Source organism: Parasteatoda tepidariorum, chromosome 1, assembly GCF_043381705.1.
Source record: "Parasteatoda tepidariorum isolate YZ-2023 chromosome 1, CAS_Ptep_4.0, whole genome shotgun sequence".
In the NCBI taxonomy this organism is placed as follows: domain Eukaryota; kingdom Metazoa; phylum Arthropoda; class Arachnida; order Araneae; family Theridiidae; genus Parasteatoda; species Parasteatoda tepidariorum.
The window spans coordinates 62,738,490-62,757,837 of NC_092204.1; the positions used below are offsets into that span (position 1 = coordinate 62,738,490).

At 25.8% G+C, this 19,348-nt stretch overlaps 2 protein-coding genes across 3 annotated transcripts in view; one reads left to right on the plus strand and one right to left on the minus strand.

Annotated features, from left to right (window-relative positions):
* LOC107455746 (zonadhesin) overlaps positions 1-19,348 on the minus strand; it is a 346,128-nt gene that overhangs the window by 135,945 nt on the left and 190,835 nt on the right. The gene's annotated exons all lie outside the window — the stretch shown is intronic.
* Positions 1-19,348, plus strand: part of LOC107445016 (kinesin-like protein KIF3B) — a 34,662-nt gene that overhangs the window by 4,639 nt on the left and 10,675 nt on the right. For both annotated transcript variants that reach the window (XM_016059325.4, XM_016059326.3), the window contains 16 exons: positions 1,237-1,322; positions 3,626-3,721; positions 4,142-4,263; positions 6,379-6,503; positions 7,998-8,081; positions 8,157-8,236; positions 10,201-10,270; positions 11,620-11,712; positions 11,800-11,932; positions 12,376-12,463; positions 13,706-13,801; positions 14,016-14,199; positions 14,274-14,366; positions 15,313-15,417; positions 18,248-18,367; positions 18,462-18,580. In XM_016059325.4, coding sequence (XP_015914811.1) covers positions 1,237-1,322; positions 3,626-3,721; positions 4,142-4,263; positions 6,379-6,503; positions 7,998-8,081; positions 8,157-8,236; positions 10,201-10,270; positions 11,620-11,712; positions 11,800-11,932; positions 12,376-12,463; positions 13,706-13,801; positions 14,016-14,199; positions 14,274-14,366; positions 15,313-15,417; positions 18,248-18,367; positions 18,462-18,580 — 1,694 coding nt within the window. The remainder of the gene's footprint in view (positions 1-1,236; positions 1,323-3,625; positions 3,722-4,141; positions 4,264-6,378; positions 6,504-7,997; positions 8,082-8,156; positions 8,237-10,200; positions 10,271-11,619; positions 11,713-11,799; positions 11,933-12,375; positions 12,464-13,705; positions 13,802-14,015; positions 14,200-14,273; positions 14,367-15,312; positions 15,418-18,247; positions 18,368-18,461; positions 18,581-19,348) is intronic.

The window sequence follows — 19,348 nt, forward strand, 5'->3', positions numbered from 1 at the left end:
GAAAATTAAAAATTATATTAAAAAATGAACACAAAAATATGGTAAAATAAGAAAATATTTTCAAAAATATTTAAATATCTTTCGAAAATATGTTAAAAGTATTTTGTGAAACTACCGTTTTCCTTTAACTTGAATTTGTGAAACTACCGTTTTTCCTAAAATTGAATTTGTGAAGCTACCGCTTAACGGCAGTAAATTTGCCCTGGACAGATCCCTGAATTTAAAAAACTGTAACAGTATATGTATTTGTATGAATTTTTTAATTATTAATATATTTATATTCCTCATTAATGTTGTGCATGTATCAATAGTAAAGTGTTTATTTTGACTTATTTTAAATTTAATTTATAAAATATAATTGAAATAATTTTGGAAAAATGCTAAATTGAAATTTTTAGTGTTAAAATTTGAGATTAAAAATTAAGAACATTATTTGTTTCGGTTTCTGTCTAGCTTTTTCTTTTTCAAAACACTTGTCTCAAACGCGACAATTGAGAGAGTTTCTATTAGACTTTAAACTTAGCTTTTTCTTGAAAATACAGTAATTGGAAAACTGAGATGTTTAGCTTTAAAATTTTCTTTCAAAAATTAAGATCGATTTTTATTCTTCATGTTTTGCTTTTGTACATATATGATCTTTTTGTATGGGCGTTTTTATGATAGCGCTGCATTTTTAAAACTGTTTCTGACATTATCTCTTTTTACATTTTATGGAGAAAAAAAATTTCGGAAAATTTTATTTTTAGCATTAAAGTTTTGTTTTGAGAAGTTAGACAATATTTATTTTATACTTTATATCTTTTTTTTCAACTTTCAATTTTTTTTAATAGCTGTTAGTTTTTTCATCTTAAATATTTCTACTAATTATCTTTATTATCTTAAACATTTTTATCAAAGTTTTTTTCCCTTTACTCCCTACATAATACATCTGATTTTTGTCCTTTTTTTTACAGACTTTTTTTCAATAATGACTAAACTTATTTATATATAAAAAATAATATTTATTAATGATTTGTTTTAAAAAAATGTTGCTATGCAGCCAATATTTTTGGCTAAATATTTGACTATTCCACCAAATCACTATTCATTACATTCCTAGTGATATTATCTTTATATTTGAGAAACCTTTTAAAAATTTGTAAAAGATTACGAATTTCAGATAAGCTATAAAAAAGTTTATAAATTTAACAGATTTCTTATGTACCCAAGTAAGTGTTCTTATTATTTCAATTTCAGATGGGGAAAAGTAAGTCTGAATCCGTGAAAGTGGTTGTACGATGTCGTCCGATTAGTGAAAAAGAAGTTTCTGCCAATTATCATTCGTAATTATAATTTTATTTTTCAATTTTTAAGGCAGTATTGTTTTATTTTCTCTTTTAACTCAATTAATCCTGTAATTACTTTCATATGTTCTTGCATTAATGCGATAAAGCAAAACAGGCTTATTCAAAGTTTTGGTTTAATTTCCCTAGCATACTTGTTTAAAATGTGTTGGTCTTTGAATAATGTGAATCATATCATTGCCTACATGCATAATAGCCTTAACAAAATTATAAATAAATAAATAATAAAAAGAGGTTTTTAATTTCTTTAGTATGTAGAATTGTGTATGATTTATGACTTTACATAAATTTTTTTAAAATATATTAATTTTCCAAAGCTAATCTTTTTAATTTTTTGATTTAAAAATCATTGTTTTTTATGTTTTGATGTTGTTTATTGTAGAACAAAAAAAAAGTTTTTAAAGAGTTATCATGGTGGAAAATAAAGGGCATATAGTGTGTACACCTATTTCACATTTCTTAATTTTTAATGGTCAAATATTAATGTATACTACCATTTATGTAACATTAAAAAACTACCACTACTTCAGTATCAGCCAGGTATTAAAAAGCTTTTAATTGTTCCTCAAGTAATGAGATTTAATTGTATTCTTTTTTCTATTTATAATGGCAGAATAAAACAGTTATTATCAATGATATTGTACTATAAAGACATACTTGAAGAATAATTCTTCTATGATGAGAAAAAATTCCATTTTATAATTAATTCAGTAATAATTAAACAAAAAAAATTCCAAATTACTTATCTTTAAAAGCTCAAAATCACATTATTTGTCCTCAAAACGAATTTTCTTTTTACACGTATGCATTTATAATTCTGCAATTTTGATTTATAAACTAATTTTTTCATCTGAAGTTTTCCTAAAAAGGATTATTTGATAACTTCCGTGCAATCTGTGGTCCCGCAGTGGACTGATCGTTAAGGCACGGTTCCCAGTAGATCACCGAAGTCAAGCATCACTGGCTGCTGTCAGTGTGCTGGTGGGTGACCACTTGGATCAGTCTGCGTAGGGACCGAGGGTGTGCTGTATTGGTCCTCGTTAAACCATAAAGTGCTCGACTTCGTGTGCAGATGATCAGGCTACCGAAGCGAGGGTGCCATCCCCTCTGCGGAGGATCAAAATTGTGATGGCATGTTTTCGGATCATCCTCAGGGATGTTTCCCAGACCGTCGCCAATAGCCCATTGTGCAGTTCTAGTGCGACGTAAATGAACAAATCAAATCAACCTTCCAAACTGTGAAAGATTTTTTTTCTCATATTCTTTTTCATATGCAATGCAGAGCCTCTAACATTGTGAAGTCACTAAATGCGATATTTGACTTTCACTTAAATTTTTGAAATAGAAAATAAGTTTTTTTTTGTTGAATTTATTTAGTCAATTAATATTATTCATACATCAGGTATGGGAGCCCCTCCATGAATTTTAGAGCCACTCTTAAATAACCATCTAAAAGTGTTTTTATGCGTATATTATTTTTTGAGTTCTATGATTTTCATTTCAAAGAAAAGTTTCTTCAGCAAGGTTCTTAAAATTATAGTAAGAGAGCCATCATTTCATTAGGTTTTTCCATGGTAGTCCAGTGATTAGAGAATCGGACTCCAGTCGGTTGTAGCTTGGGTTTGATCCTTGACTCCGCTAAGACCCACAGAGTACATGTGACATACATATTCGTAAAATCTGTGGAATCATATACCTATGGTTGGTTGCTGAATAGTACCACGGGTACAGTGATCTGGGGAAAATTTCCATCCCCATCAAATCTAGGTCTAAATTGAGGAAGGTGGCCTCACAAAATTATATCCTAGTCTTTAGCATGTCTTTGGATCATCCTCAGTGATGTTTCTTAGACAATCGCCAATAACTCATTATGCTGCTCTAGTGCGATGTACATAAAGTACCTACCATGATTAGATTACCATCTATTTATTTAAAAAAGAAAACAAAGTATTCAAATATTTATTACATAAAATTAAATTTTTTAAAAAATTGAAATTTTTATTAATAATTATAATAAAAATTTTCTTCTTTGAATATTGGCGGGGGCCTTTCTAAAATGGAGGGGGGAGGGTGCCCCAACATTCCTATAGCTCTGTATTTTAATAACTATAAAAATCATTAGAACTTTCTGTGCCTAAAATACAATTTTTAATGTTATAATTAAATAAAGTCTAATTTAATGATAATTTTCAATAAAGAATTGTATAGCTGCTTATATTTCTTATGTATATTTTTCACTCTTGCACATTGTGAGATAACAAAATTTTTAAAAATATTTTTAGTGTTGTAAAACTTCATCCTGATCGTGGTGCTATAGAAATACAAAGTACGAAGCAAAACTCAAAGAATTTTACATTTGATGCTGTTTTTGACGGAGGGTTAGTACTCTTTAATTATATTGAACTCAAAAGGAAATTTTTAAACTTTTAAAATTATATTCTGAACTACCTGCCTTTGATAGTTTGTTTGCTTCATCTTTCATGTGTACCTACCTATTATCATATTACTTTAAAAAATGTCCTGTTGATTTCTGCAACATTACCTTTTAAATATGTCTACCATTAATGACTTCATACTTATTTGCAATTGCTATTGATGCTTTTTCTGAATATTTTTTTCAAATTTCTATTTTCTATTTTTTAAAATTCAAATTTCTATTTTTTAAAATTCTATTTATTACGAAAGTAATGTTTCAAAAGTTAAAGATTTACTTTTTTCAGAGATTAGTCATTACATTTCATTGCAAAATCGCTTAATAATTTTTTAAAATATAATTGCATGTGTTTGTGTTTTCACAGAAGTCAAACTGACGTGTATGATGAAGTGTTTCGACCATTAGTGGATTCAGTAATTAATGGTTTTAATGGGACAATATTTGCATATGGTCAGACAGGTGCTGGCAAAACTTACACAATGGAAGGTAATTAGCTTTATTCAATATAATTTCCAAATGATTTGTGATATTTTGAGTGTTTTAGCTTTTGTGATCTTAAAAAAAATATTTTTTTAGTACTCAGCTGGGTATAATGAATATTTTATTAAATTTCCACTGTATGTAAACCAAACAAATATGTAATACCTGATAATTGTGCAGTGAAATTTTTAAGTATACTGTCTAAACGTAACAAACTCCTTTTAAATTTTTATCTCCTTACCACTCTAAATATTGTTTTACTTAACGAGGACTTCCAGGTTCACATTTATGTAGTCATCAAAATTCAATTTCTGATATCTTGCTGAAAAGTAAAATTAAAAATAAAAATAAGGAATAATAGGTGAATTTGTATTTAATGTAGAAGATTTCTCTGTTTATTGTGTTGTTATTCTTTCCTCTATGCAACTTCAAATTCTTCAATTAAAACTTTTATTACTTAGTGTTTTTATCACTGCACAGCATTTTTACTTATTAATACAGTAATTTGAAACATTTAAAATTTTGGAGTTCAATAATAAATGCAGATGTATTTGTTTTATGTTATACTTATGTGTTTCCCCCCCATTTCGCTGTTTCATTTATGTATTTACCTTTTATGTTGTGGGCAACTATCACAATTTTTTACCATTTATTATTATTATTTTTAAAAGCTTCTAGTGCAATAATTAAGGTCATATTGCTCGAATCAATCTTTTATCAAGGTGGGGCATTTTTCCAGAAAAATAAGGTAATATTTAAAATGAGAGGTTTTGAGCTCTCAGGTACCCAGAATTCGCTGATTCCTTCTCATTTAGGATAGTCCAGCTTTTAGTGTTATTCATATTATTTTATTAGCCATTTTTTATATATACAGTGAAACCTCCTGTTATGGACACTCCTGCAAAACGGACGCCTCCCAATAAGGACATATTTTTAATTCCCTGTGAATCTTCTATGAATAAACCATTATGTACATTCTCTGCAAAGCGGACACTCACGTAACCGGAGGCAGACCTTACTTAGTTTTTGCTATGAAATGCTATTTTCTATCTCTTCAAACCGGACACTACTTTTTCTAAATTTGAATTAAAAAAAACTAACTATTTTTGCTTTTAATTGTAAGAAAAAAGCATGCAATGTTTCACCATTTTTAAAGCATATGCATTTTTTGCCTTATCTTGATACGGCTTTTGTGAAATAATTCGCATCTTTTGATCTTTTCATCTGGATCTCACCGTTTATAAGACCCCTCAGGTTAAAATGAAGTCTTAAATGCACTCAATGTTTCTTCCCTTCTGAAAATTTCTTTCATTTTCTTATCAATTTGAAGACTATATTTAACACATCTGGGGTAAAAAAAAGGAGAACAGAAATATAAACTTTGAGTTGTTTATATAAATGAAACATTTATTCAGACACTTAATAAATGATCAATTGTGAATAACTCCATAGGTTCTCATGCCTTACAGGTATGCATTGCTTTTTTTTCTGTAAATCGTGGGAGGCTTACTTTCCAAGAGGTATTAACCATGTTTCCTATCAAGTGAAAGGTAGGTGTTAGGGGGTGTAAACCTAATAATTGAAACCGACTGAGTACTAAAAGCTCCTATTCGGTATCATATGACTTACTTGAATATCTGTGTTATTAGGAAAATTATATTAATTTTTCTGTATCTACATCTAGAATTATGTATTTATATCAAACTTTTTAATATATTCTTTTTGTATAGAAATTTTTTTTTTTAAACTTTAAATATCCTTGTAAATAGTTATTGTTGATTATTTAATTTTTTATATATCTTTGAAAATATTCTAAAAACAATTTATGGTGTTAAACTTCGTTATTAGGGTACCCTTCTCATAAACAGACAATTTTTCGGTCCCAAGAATGTCTGCTTAACAGAGATTTCACTGTATGTATATTTTATAAGGGTGCAGTTATCTTTCATTTTAGTAAATACTTAGCGTGGTTTAAACTTTTTAGAAAGGCTATTTTGTATTATGAATTTTTAAACTGTCTCTTTGTTCTCAAAGTTTATTTATTACTTGCTTTTCTAAAATTTTCTATGAAATATTGTTAAATATTTTTAATTCTAATATTTCTTAAAATTTCATTACTAGGTGTATTGGGTGATCCTGAACATGAAGGTGTAATACCACATTCCTTTAAACATATATTTAGTCGAATAGCACGATCAGAAAATACCCAGTTTCTTGTTTCTGCATCATACCTTGAAATTTACCAAGTAATACCAACTACTCTTTTAAATTAAATATTAATTAACTTTATTTTAATTATGTAATTTTATTTTTAGATTTGATTTAAAAAAATAATAACATGGAAAAAAATATTTACATTAAGTTTAAATTATCTGATTACTATCTCTAATTTAAACTTTATCTGTAATATTCATTGAAATTAAATGATCTTTCTTTTTTTCATTTTAGTTATTTTTTTAAAATCTAGATGTCTGATTTATAATCTTCTCATAACTTATGATTTAATTATTGGATTTTAATGCAATGAAACTAAATTTTTATGATTTGAAGAGTTGGACTAAAATTTTATATTTGATTATGGCAGGTGATAGTTTAATTATTTATCTAGGTTCTTCACGCCATTTTGGATCTGGTTTCCACTAATCCTTTAATTTTTTCCCTCTCTTCAAATCCATTTGTCTCTGCTCTTCCCTTTTTCTTGCTCTTCCCCTTTTTCTCTTGCCATCAGGAGTTCAGTAAACAGAGAATCATATGTTGATTTTTTTCTTGCCATTCTTTATACTAGCCCCATCCAGTTCCACCTTCTCTTATTGATTTCTTCTTTGATTGTTGTGAGGTTTAGTTCAAGTTAGAAAATTCTGATCAAAAAGAAAAATAACTATAAATAAAATTTAAAAAAAAGCTTTTTTCTAATGGATTTAGATTTCTAAATCTTTAGAAGTGGAAATAGTCCACAATCAGGACTGTATAGACTGGTCAGAGTCCTGGCTAAAATTTAAGGTTCTTTACATTTTATTTACTTTTTGTGTATTTAACCCTCTCTGAAACTAATTTCACCAATCACTTTGAATCCATTTATGAAATTCCTTTATCCAAAAATAATTTAACATAATTTTTTTTTGATTAATAATTTCAATCTTTGAAAGAGTAAGGATTGCAAGATATAAAAATATTAACATCATTATGCATTATTTAGTTTCAAATGATAAAATCTAAAATTCTGACAAAATCAGTTAAATACTTTTTACAGTATAAAAATTCAAATAAGTCTTGAAGTTAAAATTTACATTTCAGGGTAATTATTCTACTGATTTTGCCAAAGTTTTAGGTTTTAAAATTGCAAAATTTAAATTGTTTTCAAATTTGTATGTTTTACAAATTAAAATGCTTGTAATGATTTTTAATTTTATCAAAAATAATAATGATATTAAATAATTATTAAAATATTTTTGCATGGTATTATTTTTAGGTAATCTTTATTTTATATCTGTTTTATATTTTCTAAGTATAACTTAGTTGATTTCTGTTCTTAAAAATTTTAATACCAACATTTGGAACATGTCACATTCACTTATGACTTTCCTATAGATTAAATGCAAATATGATATTCAAACTGCTGTTCTTTTAAATTTCCATAAAAAAAATTATATTCCAACTTAAAAGAAAAAAGTTATTTATTAAAAACCTAACATTGGTTGAAGTTTCGTATGCTAAGTTTTGACAACTGTTGTACATTTCAGGAAGAAGTCCATGATTTGCTATCTCCTGAACCGAAAAAGAAATTAGAAGTGCGAGAAAGAAATGATACTGGTGTTTATGTTAAAGTAAGATATTTAAATATTTGTAACTGCAAAATTCAAGACGCATAATCTTTATGTAAACTAATTTGTTACTTCCAGGATTTAAGTGTTGTAGTGTGTAAAACAGTTCAGGATTTAGAAAAAGTTCTAGTTCAAGGCAAACTCAACCGAAGCATTGGGTTTGTATTTAATTTATAAATCTATGTCTCTTTCCTCTTAGAAATTTATTTTTGTCTTAATTTTCTTTCATCAAAATCACTAACTAAAATCATATAGTGTTGTTTATAATAGTAGTTGCCCTTTAAAATTTAATTAATTGCTAGAAATTGCATACTTAAAAAAAAAAAACTTTCAATAGCTAGTTTTATTCTTATTTTTTCTCTCCCATGATTTAAATATTGCATTAAGTATCAGAGTACTTACTATATTTTTAATGTTTATGATAAGCAAATATTTGTTTTAATATTATTTTTTCTTGGGATTTTTTTGTTGATCAAAGCAAGAGTGCTATTCTTAGAAGAATTTTTTCTTCATTTGTTTTAAAAAACATTTTGCATTTCAAAAAATAGTTTAACTATAAATTTAATGTATTCATTTTTAATTATCAGTTTTTTCTTACACTAGTAAATTTTGCCCAGATTCTAATATTTCTTTCTGTTACTCACTGACTAATTTAGTTCTAGTACTCACTGACCCTCACTCTAATGTCTTTCTTTTAATCACAAAATATAATTTTTTTCTTTAGAAGCTAGTGTTATCCAAATAAAGGTACGAAAATGAAATTAATTATTAAGTCAAAAATCCAAAGCACTAGTAACAGTAATATTTTGTTTTTATTATAGAAAAAGGATGGTTGAAGAAAAATTGATCCATGCATACATATTTTAGCCTAAATATTTAACTTAAAATGCATATATAGCATTAAATGAATGAGATTAAATACAAAATAATAATTAAAACATCAAATCAAGGTTATAAATTAATTTTAGTTAAATACAAATGTCAAAATTATGGCATAACACAACTGATTATGAGACAATATTAAGTTGTACACTTATGTATAGTCTGACACTTATGTAATTATTGAGCTGTATGAAACAAAATAGTAACTTTGATCTGTATGCAATTTGAAACACAATTAAAACTTGGTGGTTCAATGCAGGACATGTTCAGTGTATTGTTTTCTCTCTTTAACTTTAGACTAATGTTATTTTTATTTTTTGGTAGAATGGTAAAAATACAGCGTTTTTTAAGTTTCTATCAATGTTATTGATTGTTTCCCCTTAAATGAGTTTAGCAAATTTTTGCTATTTGTCAACTCCCCACCATACATATTCATGACAGCATAAACTAAACCAAGAACCCACAGTTACTCATAAAAATTTTGAACTGAGTATTTTTTCAAAGTTTTATTTTTATTACATGTAGTTTAATAATTGTTACCCCGTTTTTAGGAAGTTATATATTTATGTAGGTCTATCTGGTTATGTAGATATTGTAAAAAAAGACAGATAGTACTTTTTTATTTTGATTTAATCTCTGTAGGTATTACAAAAACATCAACATTATTTAGTTATTTCTTTAGATTTATAATTGGACCTCTTGTTCATTTAAATATTAATAAAATTATTATTCTAATGTAAATTGCATTTGTTTTTTTAAATATTACTGATTTGTTTTTAATAATTTAATTTATAATCTTCTACCTGGTAGTTAATATTTATTTTAAAATTAATGTTTTTCATTTGTACATTTCAAAGGCAAGACACTGTGTTTTGTGGTAGGATATCATTGTTTTGTAGTTCTAGACAGTGTCTTAAATTATTTTGATAAATTTAATAATAATCTACATCACAGTAAAAAAAATGAAGCAGAAAAGGATATTTTTAAGATCTTTTTACAATTCATTAAAAGAGATTTCAAAATAAAATTTTTTCTAATTCTCAGATATATTTTCTGTAAAAATAAATTATTAGTTACCTCCATACTATACCCATTTATGGCAAGCATATTAAATAAGTCATAACCTAAATTTGAGTACCTATAGGTAGCAATAACTTGTAACTTAGTTTGTTTTTGTAATTACAATATATTGGCCAATTTTTATATACTGATATTGTGTTTTGATTAATTTGTATTTTAGAACAACGAATATGAATGCTCATAGTTCACGCTCACATGCTATTTTCATCATTAACATCGAATCTTGTGAGGTTTGTATACATACTATCATAAATACTGTTATGAGGGAACCATACATTGTTCTCCAATAATTTGTCATCAAAACTTATAAAATATTCTTTTTAGAAAGGCAGATTTTTTTTTCTTCTCTTTAAAAAAAAAAAAAAAAAACATTAATTGAACTTTTTTACTAATTTATTCAGAGAAATGGGAAATACATTGGAAATTTACTCGTATGCAGTAAGGCTAATTTTTTTAGGCATTGAATTTAAAAACTGCAAATCAAAATGCAAAATTTCTAGGAGATAGCACCAATTTTTAGGAGTCATTATACTTTATATTATGGAAAAAAAGTAGCGTAACAGCTTTTTGCTTTTGTGCTTAATTTTACTTAAATATTGGCTCTAAGTACAGTTTTTTAGACTTCTTGTTGTCCAGGTAACTTGGATTTGTAGATCTTTTTATACCTATGTATATGATTCTGAAAGAAATTTTTTTACAATGTGTTTGTGATTTATCATATCACATTTCATTCATGTTTTGCTGTATTATACAAAGAGGCATTTTAATAACATACATTTAATATGTCTGGGCAAGTATATCATGTTTTTGTCAAGGGCAAGTGACAAATATTTATCCTTTATGTAGCTTTAAAACTTTCCTCTGTCAATTTCTTTAAATTGTTGCTAAGCTAATGGAAGAATGTTCAACCCAGTTAAAAAAAAACCTGCCCACCCATGAGTTTTTAAAAAATCTTATCCAAGCCATGCCATATTATTTTAGTCCTATCAGGCGTAAAACGCAATTAAATTATTAGAAGAGAAACTATGCAGTCATTTTGTATTCCACAGTTAAAATTTTTGACAGGAAAAAAATTTTTTTTTTATATGCAGCAGAAAGTTAACTTTACCCTTCTTTGTATAATAAAGCTTATATTGTTATTAAAAATTTTTTGATTTGCTTTAAAATTATTACTATATTTACTAAAATCTACTGAAATAACTCCAAATCTGCAGGAAAGATTTTCTACTCATTGGCACTCCTAGATATTGTTTGAAGTAACCAAAATATCCGACTATATTTAATTACTAAATTGAGGCATATAATTATTGTTCTTTTTTTATCTCACTAGGTTGTTGTTTTAAGCTATTTTATAATATATATTGGAATTTTAAAAAAATATATCATTTGATGTTTTGATTAATTAGAGTTCAACATTTACAATTTTTCTCTATTGACTTAAAATCTTAGATTTAGGAAAATAGCTCTATGTAGACTTTCAATTTATTTTTATTGATTTATTGTAAATGATTGTTTCATTATTTACTCTGATTAAAAAATTGATCTGAAATGGTTCATCATATCCTTTATTTTCAATCAGCCTGACTTAGAAGGTAGTCAGCATGTTAAGATTGGAAAATTAAACTTGGTAGATTTGGCTGGCAGCGAAAAGCAGAAGAAAACTGGGGCTGTGGTAATTAGTTTTATCTTTTCTAATTTTAAATTTACATGTTTTTTAAATTCAAAATTGTTTTGGAAATTATACTTTAAATTATTTTAGGGATCAACTCAGAAGGAATCTATTAAAATCAACCTTTCTTTATCTGCATTGGGCAATGTTATTTCTGCATTAGTCGATGGTAAAAGCACACACGTACCTTACAGAGATTCTAAGCTTACCAGATTGTTGCAAGGTATGATATTAATTTTCTTTTATTGAAACTTAATTTTCTTGTCTTTTGTAGCATTTATAAGATAACATATTAATTCGTTCTTTGGAAAAATGTTATTTCATTTTACTTTAGTATATTTATTTTATTTTCGCTGTTAGTAAATTTGTATTTTTTACTGATACACTGCTGTGGCATAATATAGAGTAAAAGCACCACTACCAGAAATTTCTCTATCCGTAAACCAGACAGAAAACATTGTTCTGGCCTAGCTTGACTAGAAGAATTAGCCATGCTCATAAGCATTAGTTTCCTCTTTGGCGGAGGGAACAAATTTAGTCGTTTTCTAAAAGAGGATGCAATACTGAATCAGTTAAATATATACATATCTGTTTCTCAAGATGTTTTATTTATATTGAAAATATCTCTTTGAAAGATATTTTTAATACTTTTATTTTCTGTTTCAGATTCTTTGGGTGGTAATGCCAAAACTATAATGATAGCCAATATAGGTCCTGCAAATTATAATTATGAAGAAACCATCACAACCTTAAGGTAATCAAACATGTCAAGAAAATATAATTTTAAAGCCATGCTGTTTTAATTTTTTTTTCCAATTTATTCCCACTTCTTAATTTAAATGTGTTATTTCATAATATAATTTTAATGCTTAATTTGAATTTGAATTTAATAAAAAAGCAAAGAGGTGTAGTTTTTTTTTTAAAATTTAGTCAATAAATAAATTTGAAATTTGATTGAGACATTAAATTATTTAGAGATTAGAAATTTTTTCTCTTTCCTTTTAGAATATATGTAACTTGTGAGAAATATTTTAGAATATTCTATTAAATGAAGTTATCAATTTTTTTTTATATTGAGTTAGTCAGAGTATGATCTCACATACAACAGTATTTCATATTTTTTCTCAAAGTTAAATGAAAGTTTTTAAAGTGTGAAATAAGTTTTAAAAAGCATTTGGGAGTTTTTCATTTTTAGAATATTATGAAATATTTTAACTTAAAGACATCATAACAAATTTGTAAATTTTTTTGTCAGATTTTTTTTAAACTTTCATTAATCGTTAGAGATTGAAATAAGGCAATTAATTTTTTTTAATTATACCATTACAAATTTCATTAATAATACAATCTGAATTTGAAAGTATTCTTAAGAAATTTTGGTGTTTTATTCGTTTAAGTCTCAACATAAGATATTTTAGCTGTCAAAGATTTTATAATGTGGAATTTAAGTAACTAAAGCAAAAATATTAATAAACTTCCAAATTGAGAAGAATTAACAGTTATTCAAAGTAAATAGGGCCCAGAATTCTTAAAATTGAAATTTTTAGATAATTGAGGTTTATCATGTTCTCTTAGAAAAATACAGTCTTTAGAGTTGTAAAACAAAATTATTTATTACTGCCAAGACCAAAATAGCAACTTCAGAATTTCTAATTGAGAAATACTTGCAGCATTAGTCATACTGTGGTTTCTTTAAAAATATTTTATTATGTATTATAATTTAAAATTGAGTACCTTTTAAATTGGGGAGATTTTGCTTGAATGTAAGTATAGTTCACATTGTGAGGGATGAGGTTCAGACCATAGAGGTATTACTGTAATATTAATTACTTTATTATTATTATAATTAAAATGTGTTTTTTAGAGCTTATGCGTTGGTTCATTTTTTTATTTTTAATGTTAGAAATTAATTTGTAATATACTAGATCAATAATTTTTATATTTTATATGTATAGTGTTTTAAAAATGTCTGACTCTTTTCAATCTCTTTCCTCAGATATGCAAATCGAGCCAAGAATATTAAGAACAAACCAGTGGTGAATGTTGATCCTAAGGATGCCATACTATTACAATATCAGCAAGAAATAAATACGTATGTACTGTTGTTAATTTTTAAAAAAAAATTTTTATTAAAATATTTGAGTAAAGAAATGTTTAATGCTTTTTAAATTGGCATTCAATAAACTCTAAAAATATATTTATTGGTTGCTCAGATTTTTTTTTCTATAATCATTGTAAAGAACTAAAATCATTATTTTTCTCCTTTTTTATAAGAATAATTTACAAATTTTTACATCTTCATTCAGCCTGAAGGCTCAATTAGCTCTTAAGGAAGCAAAGCGGAAGAAAAAGAAAGAATCTCCCAAGATAACCGAAGAAAATGTTGATGAAGAAATTAATGATGCTAGCATTGAAATTGTGAAGAAAATGGAAAATCTTCTATCTGAAGAGCGAGTAGCATATTTAAATGAACAAAATCTAATGTCTGAGGTAAGTTAATATCTTGATAGGAAAATAGATATTTTTATGACATATGAAATTTTAAATAATTATATTTATATTAGGAAAAAGAAAAGATAATGAGGGATATTAAAGCTAAAGATGAAGAATTGAGACTTGAAAATGAAGCAAAAGAGAAAATAAATTCCCAGTTGCAGGTAAAAGTATAAGTTTTTAAATTCTTATAATTTTAATTCTTTAAAAGTTTTTTAATTCTCATGATTGGAAGGTTTTCAGTTTAAAGTTTAATTTATGTGTTTCAACTGATCTATTTCATTAATCAATATAATTGTGTAGAAACTCTGGGCTGAATTTCGTCCCAATTTTATATTAAATTGAAATAAGAATTGTCATTAAATTTTACTTGCAGTTAATTTTTTGAAGATCAATTGTAGCTTGATTAGAAACTTTACTAATCACTGAATATTATGAACTATTATTAGTTTATTTTTTGAATGTGCATTTTCATATTTGAAAAGCTATGTGTATGAGGATAAATTATAATATTTTGTTGAATTTAAGTAAGATAACAGTTTACACCTTGATAATTAAGAATAAATAATCTGCCTTACATTCCAATTGCCAAAATTTATAAATCTCCAATGCCTAATTTAAATCTCCATGTCACAGCATTTACATTCTTGGTATTTAATTTGCTGCCAAAAGAGATACTTTTTACTTCTTATTGTTAATTGTTACCAAAAAGAACTTGGAACTTTCCTTCGCTTAAAGGCTATTGTTAAGTGCCTTTATATAGTGATATTTCTAAAGCTTAAAGACTTTAAATTCATATATTATAATTAGATAGCATTAAAATAAAATCTATCCCCATGGAATTTTAGTTTCCTTTTTTTTAAAAATAACACTCAGAATCTTCTTCCATTAAGCTCTTCATTTAGTAAATGGTTTGTTACTATTTACGGTATCTTATAATTTCTAATATTTTTATTTTGTAGATTAGATGCATACATCATGTTAAAGTGCAATGTATTTCTTTTCTTTTTTTCATTTTTTAAAGTTAAATTTCTTTTTATTTTCAATGCGTTACTTATATATAAAGTATGTTTTAAAAATTATAATGGCAAAAATGTAATTTCTTTTTAGGAACTTGAAGCTAAACTTTTGTGTGGAGGAAAAAACATAATAGATCATACAAATGAACAACAGCGAATTTTGGAAAAGCGACGGCAAGAGTTAGCTGATCAAAAGGTCTTGATTTATAATTATTGTTTACATAATATTCTGTCAAATTGTTCACATTTGATTATTTACATTGTTTGCATTAGAATATTTATAGAAAGTTTACATTGCTACAAAGCTTATAATGGTCAAAAAATATTATTGTTTCAAGCTAAGTAGACTAAGAAATTTTTTTTTTAATTTTTTGTGTCTACACTCTTTGTTAATGCTCTTTTAAGTTTCATCAATTTTATAATATTCAATTTGTCTGGACCAGAGCTTTTTACTATCAGGCTTGAATAAAGTATTTATTTCATACTGCAGTCTCTTAATAAAAGAATATGAATAAAAGAAAACAACGAATATGAATAAAATATAAATGTTATACAAAAATCTCTTCACAAAGTTTTTTGAAATCTTTAAAAGTATTCTAATATATTTGGTTTTGATTAAAAATTGGTAAAATCCAATTTTAAAATTTGTAAAATCTGTTCTTCATCAAGAATACTAACTGGTAAATAATACAGTTTATAAAAGCTATCTTATATTTTAATGGTGTAAAAAAATCAATGGCGAATAAAAAATATTTCTTTTGTAAATTTTCAAGTTTTGATGTAAATACTATTCAAATAAACTGTAAAAGTGTCGTCGGAGTTTTATCTTCTTCAAGTAAATAGTATGAGCTCCCAGCCTTTGAGGTCCCCTAGTGACCTTGTCTAATTTTTTGCTTGTTTTATTCTTCTCTCATCTTTAATTTGTTTTTGCATGCATAATAAATAATATCACTGTTTTCTCTCATCTGGGATACAAATTATCTATATATATTTTTAAATGTTAGAGTGCTATAAAACCTTAAACCATCAAATATAGAAATGATTAAAATATAGTGCAAGTATCCAATTTAAATTTATTGGATGTACTAACTTTTTTGCTACAAATATTTTCGGGATATACAGCCAATCACACAAATACATTATGATACACAAAAAAGAACAATTATTGTTAGTAATGCAACTCTAGCAGCCTAACAATATTTTTATTCCATTAAATTTTGTTTATCATTTCTAATAGAATTGCTTATGAATTAAATTAGGGATGCAACGAATGTTTGGCCCTTTCTTCCGAATATTCAGTTGGCCAAATGTTAGGCAGAATATTCAGCATAGTATTATTTGGAAAAGTATTTTTCAATTAAGTTTTTTTGGGGGATGAAATTTGAATAGAATAATCTATAATCGAGAAAAATAATCTATAATCGAGAAGAATAATCTATAAAGAATAATATAAAATAAAGAATAATCTAAAACTATATTTTTTTATTATACATTATTAGAAATAGTTTTTACACACATTTTATAAGTTCTAAACCTTGTTAATTTATGTTCTGAACAACAAATAGAAAAATGAAATTTAAAGAATTGAAACTAGATTACTTTATATTGAACCATGAGTTTTGTAATGCTTTTTTTTTTTTAAATTGTATTCAGGCAAGTCAATTTTGTTGTTTTTTCAACAGCACTTTTTGTATTTCTTTATTTGTTTCACAGCACTTTTTTGTTAAGAGCACTTTTTGTATTTCTTTATTTGTTTCACTTTTGCATGTTTTTCTGTTTTAACTATAGAGAAGCATTTTAACAGAGCATTTCTAATAGACTTTATTCTTTCATTGTCACTTTTTTAGATAACTGGATACATTGAAAACTTTCTTTCACTATGTTATATTCCAGAACTAAGAACAAATTTTTTTCTGTTTCTCTTTTACTTTTCTTATTAACTTTTCTTTTTATCAGCATTTTTAAAAAGCGTTTCTAATGAACGTTATTCTTGTGTGGTCACTTTTTTTTCTAAAAATACAACAATTAGAAAAAGTTAAATTGAGAGATTTTCAGCGTTAAATCTTTCGTTTCAAAATTAAGCACAATTTTTGTTTTGTTTTCTAACTAGCTTTTTCTTTTTAAAAAAACTTATGCTTTTATAGATGTTTTTATTATGACGGGGCAATTAAAAGGGTTTCTATTAGACTTTCATCTCCACTTTTTCTTGAAAATACAGTAATTGGAAAATTGAGATGTTTAACTTTAAAATTTTCTTTCAAAGATTAAGATCGATTTTTATCTCTTCTGTTTTGCTTACGTAGATAATCTATTATTTAATGACTGTTTTTATGATATCGCTGCATTTTTAAAAGCGTTTCTGATGGACCTTATCTTTTTCATCATTTTATCGATAATTTTTTCACAGAAAATTATTTTTAGCATTAAAGTTTTGTTTTAAGAATTAAGAGGATTTTTTTTTCTATTTCGCTTTTGTCAACTTTATTTTTTTTAACACCTGTTAGTCAGTTTTATTATTTATCTAAAATATTTCTAATCATTTTAAAATCGAATTATCTTTATTATCTTAAACATCTATATTAAAGACTTTTTTCCCTTTGTCCCATACCAATATTACAGCTAAGTTTTGATTATTTTTTAATGACAACTAATTTATATGCAAAAAAATAGTATTTATTTATGTTTTTTTGTAAATTTTTTTTTTGCTTCTCGGCCACCAAATATTCTGATTTTAGTCGTTTTCTTTTTGTTGCTGAATGCTTCGTATTCGGCCAAAATCACTATTGCATCCCTAAACTAAATCACTTCTGTTTTTCATGCTTTATTGAAAAATCTATTGATGATAATCTTAGATTGTAACTAAAAAAGAACAGGTGTAGAAAAGAACAGATTCTATAAAAAAGAACAGATTCTATATCCAGTGTCTAATTATAGCTACTCTGCAAACGATAATTTGAACTTAATTTGTGATGTTTTTATGCAATAATTGCTACTCAGTTTATATTCATTGTTAATTATAATTTCAGCGCATTGAGAGAGAAATGCAAAAGAAATTAGTGGAAGAAGAAGAATGTACTTTAGAGAAGAAAGAAACTTACGATTCATTGCAACAAGAAGTTGAAGTAAAAACTAAAAAGTTAAAGAAGGTTAATATCATTAATTTTAATCTCTTTAAATAATTATCAAGAAATGATTTTACAGTAATTTTAATGCTATTTTACATTTGTTTTTTGATACTAGCTTTTCCAACGACTCCAAGCTTTGAAAGAAGATATTAATGATGAACAAGAAATAAATTCTTTTGAAAGGCAGGAAAAGGAACAAACGATTGAAACACTGACACGTGATTTAAAACTATCGTAAGTTTTTTTTAAACTGTTCTTTGTTTATGATTACTCAAAATATAATAATAATGTAAAAATACTATTGTTCCTCAAAGGGTTTTAAATATATATTGAAAACATATTTTAAAATAAGTTTTATGCAGAAAGATATTATTACATTAAAATCTTTAATATATAAAATAATTCAGATTCATCTTACTAAGCCTGTGATAATTCTATTATAATTTGATATTCAGGGTATGATTTTAAATAAAATGACAAATACTTTTGTTATTATTCATGGTAGAAAATAGTTTTTTATTGTGTTTAGTACTGAATTGACGATTTTGCATAGTTCCATTTTTGACTTTGCTTTATCTGTAGTTTTAATTCAATTTCCTATTTTGGAATTCAAAATAGAAATTTAACTTATGTTTTTAATCATTAAATAACTTATTTTCATTACCAGGAACATTAAGATATCAATGTTTTTTTCAAATGCAAATATTTTTTTTATAACTTAATTTTAGAAATATTTGTAAAGGTAAAGTGTTTATAAGAATAATTAGTTTTTGTAATAAGTGAATAGCTGATGACTGAGAATATATATTCTTTAATTGTTATGAGCTGTTGACATTTGATAGCATTGACTGTAAATTGATTTTATGTAGATTATATAGAATATTATATTTTAGCCTTAATATTGCTCTGTTAACCCCTTCCTTTCTTAATTCTCCCGTCATAATAATGGGATGAAGTTTTATCCTCTATTTCTCATGCCCATAATATTGCCAGGTTGGAGTG